A 17,451-nucleotide genomic window follows, 5' to 3' on the forward strand; every position below is an offset into this window, starting at 1 on the left:
TCTCTTACTCATAATTTATGCTTCAAAAATTATTAAAAGAGACAGTTTAATTTTAATATAAAAATAGACCTAGTCACTAAATGGATTAAACTAGTCACCGAAAAAAATAAATTAGTCATTATTGGGCTAATTTTCTTTTTAATATTGGGCTTACCATTGCCTAATTTTAATTTAAAATTAGGCAGTCTCTTACAAGACAAACTATTTATGCTTTTATTTTTAGAAACTTTTTGTTAAATTAATAAAAACTTGAACTCAATTTATGTGTATAGGCAATTTTCGGATTAGGGATCGAGATATTATCACAATTCACAACTTGATGTATCACGCTAAAGGACATTTTTGTTTCAATCTTCAAGCCTATCACGTTTTACGTCGGCATTACTGAGCTCTCTCATTGTAAATGAGTAGTTATAAATATTATCAATTAGTTTTCAATTTTAAATTTATTAATATTTTTTTTAAGGGAAGATGAACGTTCTTACATGTGGGTCAAATTTCGGAAATCTCACTTGGTAAGGGATAAGAAATCTTAATAAATGTTTATGTACATAGGAGAGTTACTCATGCGACATATTTTGTAGTAGGCATGCTCGTGTTGATGTATTATACTTGTTAATATATGGTTTAGCAAATTTTGATAATTATGATTTGATTTGCATTTGCGTTTTAGTAATTATACTGTATGTTTAATCTTAAAGTCGTGTATGTTTAATTTAAAGGAAATTGTTGAGTTTCTGCAGAGTAAAACGTGAAAATCTACCAAAACCTCCACTCCTAAGACACGAGGGTTAACCAGTCCCCACTTCCTCGTTCCCACCTTTCAGTTTAGAAAAGGTAGGTTTTTAGTATTCAAATAATGTATGAATCTGAAAATCAATTAGTTACCCCAGTCTAGCACAGTAGAAGGTAAGTACTAAACACTAATCCAACTAGGGGTGATAATGAGTCTGACAAGCTCGCGAACAGTTCGAGCTCGACTCAGTCAAAGCTCGTCTTGTTGTGGCTCAGCTCGAGTTCGGGCTCGACTCGAGACTTAAACGAGCCAAGCTAAGTAAAACTTAGCTCAAAAAGCTCGTGAACAACTCTATTACTACCTCCGTTTCTTAATAAGTGCAACATTTCCCTTATTTGAAATAGTCACAATAAGTGCAACCAAGCTCAAAATGGTAAAAGAAGTTCAATATTATTACAAATATGCCACCAAAAAGCAAGAAGGGACCACAACTTTTTTGTTTCATCACTTGAATTACTCTACTTTATTGTGGTCCCAACTTTCTCTCTCTACATTCCTTGGTATTCCCCCACTTTCTCTATGTTGCACTTATTAAGAAACGGAGGAAGTATTATTTTCTACTAAAAAGAAGTTTCCTATTAAAAAATTATTGATATTATTAAAACCCAACTGTTTGATATAAGTCGAGAGACAAAAATACCATCAAGGGAATAATATTAAACCGATTTTGCGACAAATAAGGCTCTAAAATAGAATAGATACTCCTACAAAACTATTAAAAAAAACAAATTATTTAACCAAGGATGTCTTGGCCTAGTGGTTAAGATTGAAGTGCTGTGAACGATAAGTCACAGGTTCGAATTTCCCCTCCCCTTCTTTGTACTTTGTACCGCCTTCGTGGCTCATATGGATAAAAAAAAAAACAAATTATTTAACCTAATTTAAGGAGCCATAGTAAAACAGCTTCTGTCCGAACACCGAGCTATGGAAAGTGGAAACGGCTACCGAAACATCAGCTACAAACAACTGAACGCTCTACTTAATCTTCTTCTTTGGCCTCAACTGCAAACCAAAAGTTCAAATTCAAACTCAAACCAACAAAAAATGAAATCAAAGGGTAAGTTTAATGTTCAAGAGATGAATTGTAAAATATACCTGGTTGCTGTGGCCACATTTCTTCTTCCTGCAGTTTACAGCACGAGGGTGCAAGCGAGCATAGCATCTAAACGAGAAAACAAGTATTATAAGCAAAATGTTTGAATACAAACAAGGATGGACAGCACCTAAAACTCAATTTAAGCATATTGACAACATATTATCTGTTCCGAAATTCTCCGAAATTGCAAAGTGAAGTGTAATTTGGGTAGATACTATTAGCTAATCTAATAAGTCAACACTAGACGATTGTAAAAAAAGCTTGTAAAGATGGAGCGAGTTTTAGATAGCTTACTTGCGGCAAATCATCTTGTCTTGGTTGTACTTCCTAGCCAGGGCCATCAGAGAAGGCTCAATAATTCCACCGCGGAGCCTTATAACAAGATGAAGAGTAGATTCTGCATATACAATATTAATTAAACAATGCTGCTAAAATAAACAAATAATTTGAAACAATATATCTCCAGAAGCATTGTAAATTAGTGGGCATTCATGTATGATTGCAAAGTTGGTAAAAAAAAATGATCTCAAATTCTCAATACCTCGACATGATTAATTAAACCTAAAAGAAAAAGATTGAACAGAGGAACAGCATAGATGGGATATATATCACTAACCCTTCTGAACGTTGTAGTCAGCAAGAGTGCGACCATCTTCGAGCTGCTTACCAGCAAAGATCAGCCTCTGCTCGTCTTGTGGAATGCCTATTGCCAAAAAGAAATCAAAAGTTTAATATAGAAGCGCAATTTAAGATGTGATGCTACAAAGTGCAATACCATTCAGTCATTCACTCTATATGTCAATTAGAGTGCTTCAACGTTATGCATATACTTGCCCATTGAAAAAAGGAAATAAACATCACATATTCTGCATAATCAGCTTGTTCGGTATACAAAGTTGAACAAATTAATATCAATAATTGATAATATTCTGCTATACTGATCATCTTAAACTACAAAGGTGAAACCTTCAAAATCCGAGGTAAATAATAACCACTTCTCCGTTCGATAAAGAACTTCATAAAGATAAAATCCAAACATTCAACCAAAGTTTTCATCTTGCAACTACAAATAATCGACCTTTCACCATCTAATTTTATTTAAAGTTCCCATTTATTCTATTTCTGTGACTTAACAGCAAATTCAATCAATTCCAAATTCAATCATCCATGGATTGAATTTTCGAACTTTCAGGAAACAGAACCATCGTTAAGATTCGTATCTTGCCAAATTCAATTGTACTTCTTCACATTACCGACCTTGATTTATTTTAAGGTACGCTGAATTCTAATGTGGCCATATTCAACAAATAACAACCTTAAAGATGATACCTTTATTGTTGGAAAATTCAAAATTCAATTGGACAATTAAACCCTATCACAAAACTTTAAAACCCTAAAATCAACATACAAGAAAATAAAGTCAAAAGAAATTCAACTTCTAAACAATTAACCCAAATTCAACAAGTTAAACCAATAAAAATGATACCTTTACTATTACCCACTTCGAATTCCAATTGCACATGAACAAAAATTCAATGTACTATAAGTAAAATTAGAGTTGAAATTAAATTCCCACTTCAAATTCACACACTTTTTCAAGCTTCAACTAGTATTATTTGAGCCCGGACCTTGTCCCGGATTGGTATTTTTTCCATTGTCATTAAAATATATTAAGCAAAATTCAACATTTAAACTTTAAACATGATTAAAAGTTGGTTAAGATGGTAATTGTGTCATTAGTTCAAATCTTGTTGCAAGCTAATTTCTAGTGAAGTAACCGATATGCCATATGACGTAATGTACGCCTTTTAATATATTTGTATAGATGAATAAAACAATTGATCACACATATATTAACATCCACTTCAGAATTCAATTACCCAAATACATAATTCCAACAAATAGATAATCAGAATTCAATTCAATATCCAAATTTGAACAATTCACCACATTAAACAATTTAGAACAATAAAGATTACACTTTTAATGTTACCCAACATAAATAAACAGTTACCCAGATATCAAATTTCAAAATAAAACAAAATTGAATCATAGAGGTTGAATTAAAATATAAAAAATTACCTCCCTTGACTTTAATCTTAGTCTTGACATCTTCAATAGTGTCACTTGATTCAACTTCAAGGGTAATGATTTTCCCAGTTAGGGTTAACACAAATATCTGCATCTTCAAAGACCTTCCTACTCTCTTTTTTTTTCCCTCTCTGAAACTTTTTTTGTTTGCTTTGAGAAATAAAGGAAGGCGATACCCAAATTTTGTCTCGTCGTCTGGGTTTTATAGTTTTTCTTTTTGATCTTGCTAACGGACTCCGTCACTAGATAAGAAATATATTGTTGTATTTAGGTCAGTTCACCTTATTTTTGCTTATTTTAAATCTAATCAGATCAGAAAAAATAAGTTCAGTTCAGATCATGCTTATATTTAAAAAATCATTATTACTATTAAATATCTTTCATCACATATTAGTAAAAATTATAATAATTAAATATTAATAAAGTACGTATTGAGACGAATCAAACAAGACCCCACATGATTATATTTTTTTATATATTGAGAAAAATCTAAAAGATAAGATCTTGTTATCAAATCAGATCAAATTAAATCAGATAAGTTCAGATCAGAAAATTTCAGGTGACATAGCCTTAATTACTCATATTTATATAAAATAATAGAATAAGGTATAATTTCAATGCAAAACATTTAATGTTTTTCAAAGGAAGGGAAAACATTTAATTCCAATGCAAAGCATATAAATGCATTGCATTGGAATTATACATTATTATATTATTTTATTTAAATATGAGTAATTAAGTAGAACAATATATTTCTTATCTAGCGTTCCCGGGGCATCTGTTAGCTTTTGCTTTATTTATTTTTTTGAGGGGAAACAGAAGTGCATTAATTAAAGAGACAAGGTGTCCGTAAGTACATAAGGTGTTACCACACTAGGAGTCTAGGAGAATAGGACAATGACGCTCCAAACATTGCTCAACACTAGGAGTCTAGGAGTCTAGCGAGGTTATGGGCCACACAATTCCCATCCCTTCTAACATGAGAAAAAGAAACATAAGAAAAGCCATTACACATAGAAAGAATATCCCCAAGTATTGTATCCAAATTTGAGAAGAAAATTGCTGCTTTAGTTAATCTTTTGGTAGCTACTACAAAATCGGACTGAAAATCACATCACCATACCCATGAGCTTTGGCCAATCGGGTTGCCATATAAATGGCCTTACATTCAGCTACCTCGGGAGGCCAGTCGGCACGCACACGTCTAGTTGCAACAAAGCACACCTTACCTTCCGAATCACGGGCTATCACACCAAGACCCTCCCAACCTTCATCAGCTAAGCTTGCATCTGTATTCAGTTTAATAGCACCAGCAGGGGAGCATGTCATCGGGCTGGGCTCGGAGCCGTGATGGGCCACAGTCCACCGTAAATCCTCACCGCAAAGCAATTAAAGTCATTAGCTTGTCTCATGATTCTCTGGCACACAACAGGGATAGGATGGCTAGTATTCTCAAATACTTTCTTATTTCTTTCACCCCGCACATTCGAAAGGATATAACAACCCTTTTGAACCACCTTGGCATCCATCTCACTCCATCTGATGAGATTATCACACATGCCTTCATCTTCCACCTCTTGTAATAACATATAACAACCCAGCTCTTCCCACAATTTTAGCGACATCGGGTAGCTATAGAATAAATGTGATTGCCTCTCATCCTCTCTGGCACAGCAGGGGCAACCAGCTTCTTTGACGAGGTGACGTCGCTTGAGCACATCCCGTACCAGGAATGAGCTTGTGCATGCGCGCCACATGAAAAGGCGAACCTTAGGCGACACATTTAAGCTCCACAAAATATTCCACACTCTATGAAAATCCTCCAATTTCCCACCTTTCCCCAACATATAAGCAGTTTTCACCGAATAGGTGCATCCTTTGAGTACGCCCAAGCTCAGTGGCGGATGTAGGTAATAACACGCTGGTGCACGTGCACCAGCAATAAAAAAAAAAAAAAAAAAAAAAAAAAAATCAAAAAATCACGCAAAAAAAAAAAAACGCTCTTTTCTCTCACGAGTCACGCAGACCTACCTTTCTCTCTCACAGTCTCACGCAGACCTCAACTCCTCAAGCCTTCTCGCTGCCTCCCTGGTGGCTTGACTGGCTTCGTCCGGCGGCCTCCGCCACGGCAGCGCTTTCATTGACTGTTGGTGGCTTCGTCCTTCGTGGGCGATTCGTGGTTAAGTTTCGACGCTTCGTATCGCCATCGTCCTTGACGATTCGCCGACGTGCAGCCACGAAAACGGTCGGAATTCCTTCCTTGGTGGACGACGGTGGACTACGGTGGACGGAATCTACTCTAGGTACATCTTAATCTACTCAATTTGCTTGATTTCTTGTTTTACTTTATAAATAGGGTTTATCAATTTCATGAGAATTGAAAAATAAATTGCAATTTTAGTTGTTATGGGTGTTTATATATCAGATTATGTAATTTAGAATTGTTATAAATGTTGATTTTGTTGTTGTATTTTGATTTGTGTGTTATTGCATTTGCCTTGTTGGTGTTTGATAATTGAAACTACATTATGTTTGAATTGGGTGTTATCACTTTCTTGCTGATTTTGTTGATGATAATTGATGGTCTATGAGTCTATCACAAATTGGCATATGTCTCATTGGTGAGATACATCAAATTTAGTTCAACTGTTACTTGATTTTACTAGTATTTGGTTGTATTTTGTAATATAATTTGGATATTTGGTTTTCTAGTACTATTTGGTTGTATTTTGTATAATTATTGGATATATATTTATTTTCTTTTCGATTGAAATTTAGTTTGGAGTATTTTTTTTTAAAAAAATTATTTTGATTTAGTGAACGGTAATTGATGGTGAACCACCATTAGAAAATTCCTGGATCCGCCACTGCCCAAGCTAATTCATCTTGTAAACATCTAGCGCTTAAAGGAGTCGCCATAATACAACTTTGGTCACGCTCATTGAATTGTCTGTCAATAAGTTCCGTATTCTACTCCTTTTTCTCCACATGCATTGAACCTCCCACCACTTCTAGTCCCTCCACTCGAGCACTCCTAATAAATCTGTCTTCTTCGTCCCCCACCCATGGTCGCTTCATATGTCAATTTTCATGCCATCTCCCACCCTCCAAATCAAACCCTCCAATACCAAGCTCTTTGCACCCCAAATACTTCGTCATGAATAGCTATTAGAATATCCTAACCTCGCTTGACAAAGATCACCATGAGGATAATACTTGGCGCTCATTACCCGACTCAACAATGATTTTTTGTAAATAAACGACAGACTTGTTTACCTAACAAAGTATCATTAAAAACCGCAAGATTATTAAATCCTATACCGATACATTTGGGTTTACACATTTTCTCCCAACTTAGCCAATGCATTTTTCGTTCGTCCCCTTGCCCTCCCCACCAAAATCGAGCCATAGCAGAGTGGATTTCTTGTATAACAGCAACATGAAGCTTATAGACCCCCATCAGATATGTAGGCAATGCTTGGATGACAGCCTTGATAAGAACCTCTTTCCCAGCTCGTGACAACTCTCAATTTCTTCCACATTCTGTCTAATAGTTCCCGAAAAAGCACTTTCTTTGATCTCACACAGAGAGATGGGATCCCAAGATACTTATGATGTCTGTCAACATGCCTTATATGGAGAAGATTAATCAATTCTTTTTTTTTTTCTCACAGCTTACACCTTTACTAAAGGATACTTCTGACTTTTCATAATTAATTTTCTGCTCGGATGCCATTTCATATTCGTTGAGAATATCAACTATTGTCAGGCATTCCTGTGGAGAAGACTATCATTTGCAAAAAGAATGTGAGAGATTTCTGGACCATTCGGGCTTGCTCTCGCACGTATAAGTTTTATAGTTAATGATGAGTTTCGGTTCCGATTTTTTATGACGGAGATAATAATTTTTTGTTAAGAGTCCGTTTTTTAATAGATTGTATATTAGCGTTAACGTGAGAAGTCTGAGAACAACTGATATCATGAATCATGATGACATCACGTGCGTGCATCAAATTTTCGGTAGAATTAGTTAAGCACTTGCATTTATTAATTATGCTAGTCATAAATTGTTTCTAGATAAATTAATTAGGCATTATATATATATATATATGTATGTATGTTAAGCGGGAAATTATATTAGTTATATCATACTTCATACTTCCTCCGTCCAAAATATAGTTACTATTTGAGTTCACTCATGGTACACCCGGGTGTACCATGAGCATGGTACACCCAGGGGTATTTTTGTAATAAATTAGAACTTCAGGTGCTCATTTGATACTAAATTTTCTCATATGGATATTTTGCTCATTTACTCATTTGCTCATTTTGCTCATTTTGTAATAAAAGTGTTTGCTCATTTTCTTAAATGATATAAATGTTTGCTCATTTGTTCATTTTGCTCATTTGCTCGTTCGCTCATTCATTTGGAGAAAATAGTCTAGGTGTACTATAAATATGCTCTTACTATTTCTATTTTGGGTGTCCCAAAATATAGTTTTCATTTTTATATCTAATTCTATATTTTTTTCGTAATTTATCTAAAAAAAACTGTGTCCCATCATTTATTTGCTTCTTGAATTTTGTTTTTTCCTTTGTTTATTCAACCAAAATATTACAATTATTACTCTTTCACCAATTATTCTCCATTCTCTTTCCTAAAATCATCTTTTTCCATACAACATTTATTTAAATGAATAATTGTTTTTTACTATCCCTCTTAAATTCTACTTGCATAAATTACCGTGAGAAAAGGAAAATGGGAACTATATTTTGGGACGGAGGAGTAGAAACCAGATTACGACGCATTTTAATGGCACTAATTCATTATCACGCATAAATCATTCTATCTTTCTTCTCTAATTTCTGATATCTCAAATCTTTACTCAAATTTTTTTTCTGCTGTCTATTGTGTTTGACATTTTAGATCTATAAACAAGTTATTTTTTGTTTTATAATGGAAACTAAATAATGTTCAATAGATCTTAACTAATTATAAAACAACAATAACTAATTTACTGGAGATGTTAACTAATTTGCCAAAATTATTAACTATTTAGCCAAAAATATTAACTAATGCTCCCTCCGATCTTTATTAGTTTACCCGTTTCTTTTGCACATAGTTTTAGGAGACATGAGGTTGTGGGACATAGAAAGAAAGAGAAAATATTAATTTGTATTAAAGTTAAATGTGTGTCTGATGGAAAGTTAGTTATCCCATTTCAAAACTAGAAACAAAAGAAACGGGTAAACTAATAAGGGACATCTCAAAAAGGAATATGCGTAAACTAATAAAGACTGGAGGGAGTATATCATGAATAGGGTCTAACTGCTAACATTAACTAATCCACAACAATTAGTAACTAAAGATATAAAATTGTTCGCTAATTTTTCGATTCACAAAAACATATGTTATGATACTTATACCAACGATATAACTAGAGTTCGTCATTCAAATTTCTATTTAAACAGACAACCTGGTTTCAATCACTAAAACAAAGAAAATGTCTTAATAATCACATTACACATCCCAAAATAAAGTTTCAATATCAACGCAACTGCCAAAACAAAAATAGAAAATGAAACAATAACAACTCCTAAAATCAGAAAATAAAAGAAGAATGAAATATAAAAATGAAGCAAGAATAGAAAATGGAAGAAGAACAAAGAAAATTAGAAGCAAAAGTATAAAATGGAAAAAATTTGGGTTGAAAATGGCAAGAACTTAATATAATGGGGAGTGAAAAAATGAGAGAAGTAGAGGGAGAAATGTCCAACATCTAGAAAATGAGAGTTGGTAAAGGAGAGGGGTATAGGAGAGAGAAAACATAAATTGAGAGGAACTGTGATGGTTTTACTAACATAACTAATAAGTCCAAGCGCTTAACTAATTTTGTTGTCAGCAACTTAGCATTACGGTCTCATGTTAACACTAATGTGAGACCGTCTTTTTTAAAAATTTGTGTTTTCTCTTTTAATAGATGAGATCAAGAATGCAATTAGGAGTTTAAGACACCCTTCTCTATTAGAGAAACTTCTAAAAGATCGAGACTCGAGAGGAATTGAGAGTTATTACAAGTACTAATTTTTGAAACCCGTTCAATATACGGGTAGTGCCTTTATGTGGTAGAATCATATTCATATGTCATTATATGTGATAATAAATAAGATAAATTAAATATCTTTCATTTTTTATTTGTTATATAAAATTTCTTTTTTCTAAGTTATTTGAATCGTTGTATGAAATAAAGTATTAATGATTGATATTGAAATTAACACAACTGTTTAAGTCGGATGATCAAATTCTTAGGTAAAATAGTAAATCCAAATTTTAATATTCTTTTATAACCATTACTGGTTTTGAATTGCCTTCGTTTGCATAGGTTGTTGTTTTTTTTTAAAAAAAAATATTTATTAACATTGTTTATCTTAAACTGTTGTGAAATGAGGTTTTCTCAACATCATTGTATTTATATACTTCATCCGTTCTTTTTTATTCTATTCTAACAATTACCAATTTTGGGTAGTTTTAGCTATTGGAACCATCTCACTTTTCATAAAAAAACGATTATAGCTGACAACATCGTCTTTACTTTATGTTAATAAAACCATCATTAATTACGTAAATTGACTTATTAAGTTGCGTTTACTTTATTTACCTATCCTCTGTTCTAGTTAACCCCTCTATGCTAAACTATCCATTTTCTTTCCTTTTCTTAAAAAATGTGCTTGAACACATTGTTGTTGTAGAAAAAGACAAATAAAGTATTTGTATTATATTTAATTTATAGATTTATTATTGAAATTATGAATTTAGGACACCCTCCTCTATAGAGAAACATATGATTTTATAATTTTATCATTTTGAATGACCGAGAGGAATTGAGAGATATTATAAGTATTGATATATATCAAAGAATTTACTATATTTACTATCTAGTCTACTGCTTTATTTCTTTTGAATAGACATGATTTATTTCTCATTACTCAAAAATATCTATTTGCTTTGGATAGACGTGATTTATTTCCCAATACTCGTAATTTAATGTCTTTGATGATGTTTTCGATATTCCAAAAAGTGTTTTAGTGGCCTTTAACAGAGTTAACTACTTCTAAAATGTAGCTTTGAATTATTGTTCTTGAAATATTTTGACTGATTGCACCTTCAAGACCTTTGTGGAGCGTGAAGACTTCCGCTAAATAAGATGGGGTCAACCCGAGATTCAAAGTAAACGTTGTGTGGTAGGGTTACTAAACACGGCAATCAAAAAAGGCTATATACAACAAAAAGGAAAAAAAAAAAAAGTTTAGCTTACTCATATACTCCCTCCGTCCTGAAATATAGTTTTCATTTCTCTTTTTTCACGGTAATTTATGCAAGTACTCCCTCCGTCCCATAATATAGTGTTTGATTCCATTTTTTCACGGGAATTAAGGTAAATAGAATCTAAGAGGAAAGTAAAAACTTTTTATTATTAAAATAAATATTGTGTGGAAAAAGTAGAGGTGATCAAACATGGCCCGGCCCGCTGGCCCGGCCCGGCCCGGCCCGTTTTTGGGCCGGGTTTGGGCAGAATTTTTCGGCCCGCGGGCCGGGCCGGGCCCGGCCCGGCCATTTTTTTTTTTTTTGGCCGGGCTTTGGGCAAGCTAAAAACGACTTTTTAGTCTATTTTTTGGCCCGGCCCGTTTTGGCCCGCAAAAGCCCGCTAAGCCCGGCCCGAAATAGCGGGCTTTGGACACAAAAATTCGGCCCGAATTTAGGCCCGGCCCGGCCCGGCCCGGCCAATGGGCAATTTTTTTTGGCCGCGGCCCGGCCCGAACCCGGCCCGGCCCGGCCCATGATCACCTCTAGGAAAAAGGTGATCTTAGGAGAGAGAATGAAGAATAATTGGTGAAAGAGCATTAAATGCAACCCTTGGGTTGAATAAACAAAGCAAAAAAACTATTTTCAAGAAGCAAACAAATAATGATGGCACGATTTTTCTAGGCAAATCACAAAAAATTATGGAATTAAATATAGAACCAAGCACTATATTTTGGGACACCCAAAATGGAAATGAAGCACTATATTATGGGACGGAGGGAGTAGAATCTAAGAGGAATATAAAGATTTTTTGTTTATTTAAATAAATGTTGTATGAGAAAAGATGATTTTAGGAGAGAATGGAGAATAATTGGTGAAAGAGCATTAATTGTAACACTTGTGTTGAATAAACAAAGCAAAAAACAAAATTCAAGAAGCAAATAAATGATAATGGAACACGATTTTTCTAGACAAATTATGGAAAAATGTGGAACTAAATATGAAAATGGGAACTATATTTTGGTACACCCAAAATAGAAATAGGAACTATATTTTAGGACAGAGGGAGTACAATTTAGTCCTACATCAAAATTGGTTGAATTCACTGATTTGGCCTTCCTTTAGAACTTACTAGGAAAGTTCTCAGAGGTAATTCTAAGTTTGCGCTTTTTCTCTTTGGTAGCTAAATTTATTTTTAATTCTCAATGATAACTAATTCGTGTTTATTGTTATAACTAAAAATGAAATATCATTAACCATTTTTTTTGTTATTTATAATTGACGAAAGGATTGTTTGAAAACTAAGTAAGGTTTTCACTGTCTAGATATATATAATTTACTTTATATTCATATCTTACTAAATATAAAATGAAATAGGTTATTAACGAGAGCCAATGGGAAAAGAATTAAGGGTGATATCATTTTACTTTTAAAAAATTCTTGATTAGTTATAACAAAACTGTTACTAATGTCATATTATCAAGCATAAAAAAAACATAGAATTATCATTGGTAACTTAAATTAGCTTGGTTATCAAAGTGAAAAATCCAATACTTAGGATGAACATTGAATTTTTTCTTAATTTAAACTATCGTTATTGCATACTCAGCTCCTCGGCCAACGGTTCGAAGCTCCTCCTCCTCTCGCAACACCGGTGACCTACTCTACTCTACCCTGTCTATCCTAACACCTCCCACCATTGCCGTCGTTGGTGTCAGACGACCTTCATTCGCTTAGAACCAAATAACCACCAGGTAATTTTGTTCACCATCTTATCTTCTAATATAAATTTATAATGATGAGTTTGAATGTGGCCAAAGTAAGAGCACAACAACTAAGAATCTGATATTTTTGTTACTTGTAATATTAGGTAGACAACACAACTAAGAATCAAATATAGTTACACTCACCGGGATACAGAGCACATACTCAATACAATGCGTGATTTAATGGCCAAACTCTGTTTTGTTAATGGTGATTTAGATGTCCCATATTATAGGAAGAGATTGAGTTATTGACGAGGATCGAAATAAAGGAAGAGGCAATAGGCAATTACTTGACACTGACGCACCAACAGATAAATGTTACAGTGATCGTCTGATCGACTTGAAAAAGTAATAATATGAGTCGAAAAGGTATTCATATTACGATAGCTGCAAGAGTCGAAACCATTAAGCTAGAGAAACAATTAACCAGGACGCAAGACAAATCTCGGCCCCTACTAAATGGCCAGTGGCTTGATAAAGAGATCATTCAAAGATAAACAGATTTCTCGATTCGAAAAAAGGACGTAAAAGATGAGCAACAATAAAATGAGGCGTATACAACAAAGCCAAAAGAACACGAGCAAGAAAAGTAAATGTCTAAAATACTAGTAAATTTATAATCATTACTCAAACGTCAAAACCAAATTGCCTGGTATAAGTCGAGACACAAAATTACCATCAAGAGAATAATATAAACCGATTCCGAAACAAATAAGGCTCTAATAGGGAATATACGCCTTATTTGAAGAAGCAATAGAGTCAATACTACTACAAAACTACTAAACGAACGAATGATTTAACCTAATTTTAAGTATACCCCTACTAAGAGCCATAGTAAAACAGCTTCTGTTCAAATACCGACCCATGGAAATCGCTACCAGAACATCAGCTGCAAACAACTGAACGCTCTACTTAATCTTCTTCTTTGGCCTCAACTGCAAACCAAAAGTTCAAATCCAAATTCAATCCCAAAAAATAAATGAAATCAAAGGGTAAGTTTTAATGTTTAAGAGATGAATAGTAAAATTTACCTGGTTGCTGTGGCCACATTTCTTCTTCCTACAGTTTACAGCACGAGGGTGCAAGCGAGCATAGCATCTAAAGAGCACAACAAGTGTTATAAACAATATGGTTGACTACAAACAAAGATGTACAACCCGTAGAATATTGCAGTATTGCTTATAATCAGAGATAACATATAAATGGCAAGGCAAAAGCATATTGACAACATATTATTTGTTTTAAAATTGTAGAACAAACTGAAATTTGCTGGTAGATACTAAAAGACACTGGGTGATTAACAAAAAGATCATAAAAATAGAGCGAGTTTTAGACAACTCACTTGCGGCAAATCATCTTGTCTTGGTTGAACTTCCTAGCCAGGGCCATCAGAGAAGGTTCAATGATTCCACCACGGAGCCTCAGAACCAGATGAAGAGTAGACTCTGCAATTAAAATATTATTTAAGCAATACTGATAAAATAGAATCAAATTAACTAAAAGAAAAAGGCAAAACAGAGGAACAGCAGAGATGGGATGTAACTAACCCTTCTGAATGTTGTAGTCAGCAAGAGTGCGACCATCTTCGAGCTGCTTACCAGCAAAGATCAGCCTCTGCTGGTCTGGTGGAATGCCTATTGCCAAAAAGAAATCCAAAGTTCAACATAGGAGCATAATTTAAGATGTGATGCTACAAAGTGCAATACCATTCACTATAAATGTCAATTAGAAGGCTTCAGTGCAGTACTTTTACTTCCCATTGAAAAAACTGAATAAACATGACATACTCGGATAATCAGCTTGTTAGGTATACAAAACGTATTAATAATTGGTAATATTCTACATTACATTGATCATCTTGAACTAGAAAAGCGAAACGTTCAAATTCCAAGGTAAACCATACCTACTTCTCAATCCATCCAAAAATCAACAATCCATCCAAAAATTCAAAAAAAAGTTTTCATCTTGCAACTACAAATATATGACCTTTTATGTCACCTAATTTAATTTAAATTTCCCCTGAATTCAATTTCCATGACATAACAGCAAATTCAATCAAATCCAGATTCCACCATCATAGATTAAATTTTTGAACTTTCAGGAAAGAGCACCACCGTTAAGATTTTGTATCTTAACAAATTCAATTGGACTAATTGACATTACCGACCTCAATTTACCTTAAAGATAATACCTTTATTGTTAGGCAATTCATAATTCAATTGGACAATTAAACCCTATATCCAACTCTAAAACCCTAAGCCAAATTCAACTTTGAAATCAGATTTACACAATTCAGCCAAATTCAACAAGTAAAATCAATAAAAGATGATACCTTTAATATTACCCACTTCGAATTTCAATTGCACATGAATAAAATTTCAATGTATTAAGTAAATTAAAGTTATCATTCAATCCCCAATTCAAATTCATTCACTTTCCAAGTTTCAATGAATAAAACAATAAAGATTAAACCTTTATTAATATCCACTTCAAAATTCAACTACCCATACACATAATTCCAACAACATAGATAATTAAAATTCAATTGGACAATTAAACCCTATAACCAACTTTAAAACCCTAAGCCAAATTAAACTTTGAAAATCAGATTTACATAATTCAGCCAAATTCAACAAATAAAATCAATAAAAGATGATACCTTTAATATTACCCACTTCGAATTTCAATTGCACATGAATAAAATTTCAATGTATAAGTAAATTAAAGTTATAATTCAATCCCCAATTCAAATTCATTCACTTTCCAAGTTTCAATGAATAAAACAATCACGATCAAACCTTTATTGATACCCACCTCAAAATTCAACTACCCAATACATAATTCCAACAACATAGATATATAGAATTCAATTCAATATCCAAATTTAAAAAATTCATCAAATTAAACAATTTGAATCAATAAAGATTACACCTTTAATTTTACCTTCCTTGTCTTGAATCTTAGTCTTGACATTATCAATAGTGTCACTTGATTCAACTTCAAGGGTGATGGTTTTCCCAGTTAGGGTTTTCACAAAGATCTGCATCTTCAAAGACCTTCCTACTCTCTCTTTTTTTTTCTCTCTCTGAAACTTTTTTGTTTGATGTGAGAAGTAGAGGAAGGCGATACCCAAATTTTGTGTCGTGGTTGAGCTTTTATACTCGTTGGGTGATCATAGGTTTAGTTAGGGTTTTTAAAATTTTTAAAGGCGGTGCTAAATACGGCATTAAGGGGAAGAAAAAGAATAACCTATTCTTTTTATGATTGGGCTCTAATCTTTTGGACTGGATTAATGAAAATTTGGTTCAGTTTAAACGCATTATTTTAATTCGGTTCGGTACAACTTTTTTCTCTTATAATTTTCATTCATTTCAGATCAATTCAATTCAGACTAATTCAGTCCAAGAGAATAGAGCCTAAATCCTATAGTGAAATTGGTTATATATATACTCCCTGTTTTTTTTTTTATCATTCCTACTTTTCTGTGCGCGTCTTCCAATGCACGTTTTAAAACTTAAATATCTTTCATTATTTATTAGTAAAAATTATAACGATTGAATATTAATAAAGTACTAATTGAGACGAATCAAACAAGACCCCACATGACTATGTTTTTTCTTATAAATTGAGAACATTTGAGAAGATTCTCTCTATGCATGAATAGTGTCAAGATTCCAAGTGAGAAAGATAAAAAAAAACAGAGGGAGTATTCATGTAGTTTGTCCCCTTTAGGAAAACTAGCTTTCTATGCAGTGCACGCGATGTGTGCAATGACAAAACTATCTTCTTAAATAATAACTTTATATATGTGCGATACATGCGTCGAAAACCTTTTATAATAGTGTAAGTTGGCAATTGATTTTCAATATCATAAACAAGGTAAGCATTTATCATTAATAAGAACAATGGGTATTTCAATTTGATTACTTTTTTGTTTTCCTCATCTTTATTGCTAATTCAAGTTTATTACAAATATTTTAATCAATTTATGTTTATTAGATATATATATCTTCTATATTTATGTGCAAATTTCTGTAAATTTTGACTTTTTTAATTGGTTTGTAGAGAAAATTGAAGGATAGTTCTAATTATTTTTATTAAGTTACTCGGTGGTGTTGTGAATATTAAGGGATATGTTTTAAGTTTTGAAAAACATTAGGACTTTTGAGTAATTTAATAAGGGGGACACCATGGCTTCTCCATTCCCTTTTATAATAAAGATTAGTGAAAATTTCTCAATTTTGAGTTTTTTTTGTTTGATAGTCAAATTTAATTTTTATTCTTAATTGCAAGTTTGTAGCACCGTGTTTATGATAAGATTTGAAAACATGGTATTATTAACCAATTTTCGTTATATATGATTGCTAAAACGATTATTTTCAAACTAGGTAATGTTTGT

The 17,451-nt window shown here is 33.1% G+C and overlaps 2 protein-coding genes and 1 long non-coding RNA gene across 3 annotated transcripts; 1 reads left to right on the forward strand and 2 right to left on the reverse strand.

The window, feature by feature from the left end:
- Positions 1 to 1,367: 1,367 nt before the first annotated feature.
- LOC104883357 (ubiquitin-60S ribosomal protein L40) lies at positions 1,368 to 4,164 on the reverse strand. Its single transcript, XM_010667866.4, has 5 exons — positions 3,975 to 4,164; positions 2,509 to 2,595; positions 2,187 to 2,289; positions 1,892 to 1,958; positions 1,368 to 1,798 (listed from the first exon to the last, which is right to left on the reverse strand). Exons 1-5 carry the CDS (start codon positions 4,075 to 4,077, stop codon positions 1,772 to 1,774), a joined length of 387 nt encoding a protein of 128 aa, XP_010666168.1. The 5' UTR covers positions 4,078 to 4,164; the 3' UTR covers positions 1,368 to 1,771.
- Positions 4,165 to 4,192: 28 nt separating this feature from the next.
- LOC125495454 (uncharacterized) lies at positions 4,193 to 13,840 on the forward strand. The gene is made up of 2 exons (XR_007272118.2): positions 4,193 to 6,286; positions 12,896 to 13,840. It is a non-coding gene; the product is annotated as an uncharacterized LOC125495454 (long non-coding RNA).
- On the reverse strand, positions 13,647 to 16,213 carry LOC130590875 (ubiquitin-60S ribosomal protein L40-like). Its single transcript, XM_057393489.1, has 5 exons — positions 15,996 to 16,213; positions 14,600 to 14,686; positions 14,395 to 14,497; positions 14,084 to 14,150; positions 13,647 to 13,987 (listed from the first exon to the last, which is right to left on the reverse strand). The coding sequence occupies exons 1-5, from the start codon at positions 16,096 to 16,098 to the stop codon at positions 13,961 to 13,963; spliced, it is 387 nt and encodes a 128-aa protein (XP_057249472.1). The 5' UTR covers positions 16,099 to 16,213; the 3' UTR covers positions 13,647 to 13,960.
- Positions 16,214 to 17,451: the final 1,238 nt, after the last annotated feature.

The sequence above is a fragment of the Beta vulgaris genome, chromosome 3 (assembly GCF_026745355.1).
Source record: "Beta vulgaris subsp. vulgaris cultivar EL10 chromosome 3, EL10.2, whole genome shotgun sequence".
In the NCBI taxonomy this organism is placed as follows: domain Eukaryota; kingdom Viridiplantae; phylum Streptophyta; class Magnoliopsida; order Caryophyllales; family Amaranthaceae; genus Beta; species Beta vulgaris.

Excerpts from the sequence above, each read along its gene's own strand:
- LOC130590875 (XM_057393489.1), bottom strand. The coding sequence starts at position 16,098 with ATGCAGATCTTTGTGAAAACCCTAACTGGGAAAACCATCACCCTTGAA. Across the intron at positions 14,498-14,599 it reads TGACTACAACATTCAGAAGG|AGTCTACTCTTCATCTGGTT; the intron begins GTTAGTTACATC and ends TTTTAATTGCAG. Across the intron at positions 14,151-14,394 it reads GACAAGATGATTTGCCGCAA|ATGCTATGCTCGCTTGCACC; the intron begins GTGAGTTGTCTA and ends TGTGCTCTTTAG.
- LOC104883357 (XM_010667866.4), bottom strand. The coding sequence starts at position 4,077 with ATGCAGATATTTGTGTTAACCCTAACTGGGAAAATCATTACCCTTGAA. Across the intron at positions 1,959-2,186 it reads GACAAGATGATTTGCCGCAA|ATGCTATGCTCGCTTGCACC; the intron begins GTAAGCTATCTA and ends TTTCTCGTTTAG. Across the intron at positions 1,799-1,891 it reads AATGTGGCCACAGCAACCAG|TTGAGGCCAAAGAAGAAGAT; the intron begins GTATATTTTACA and ends TTTGGTTTGCAG.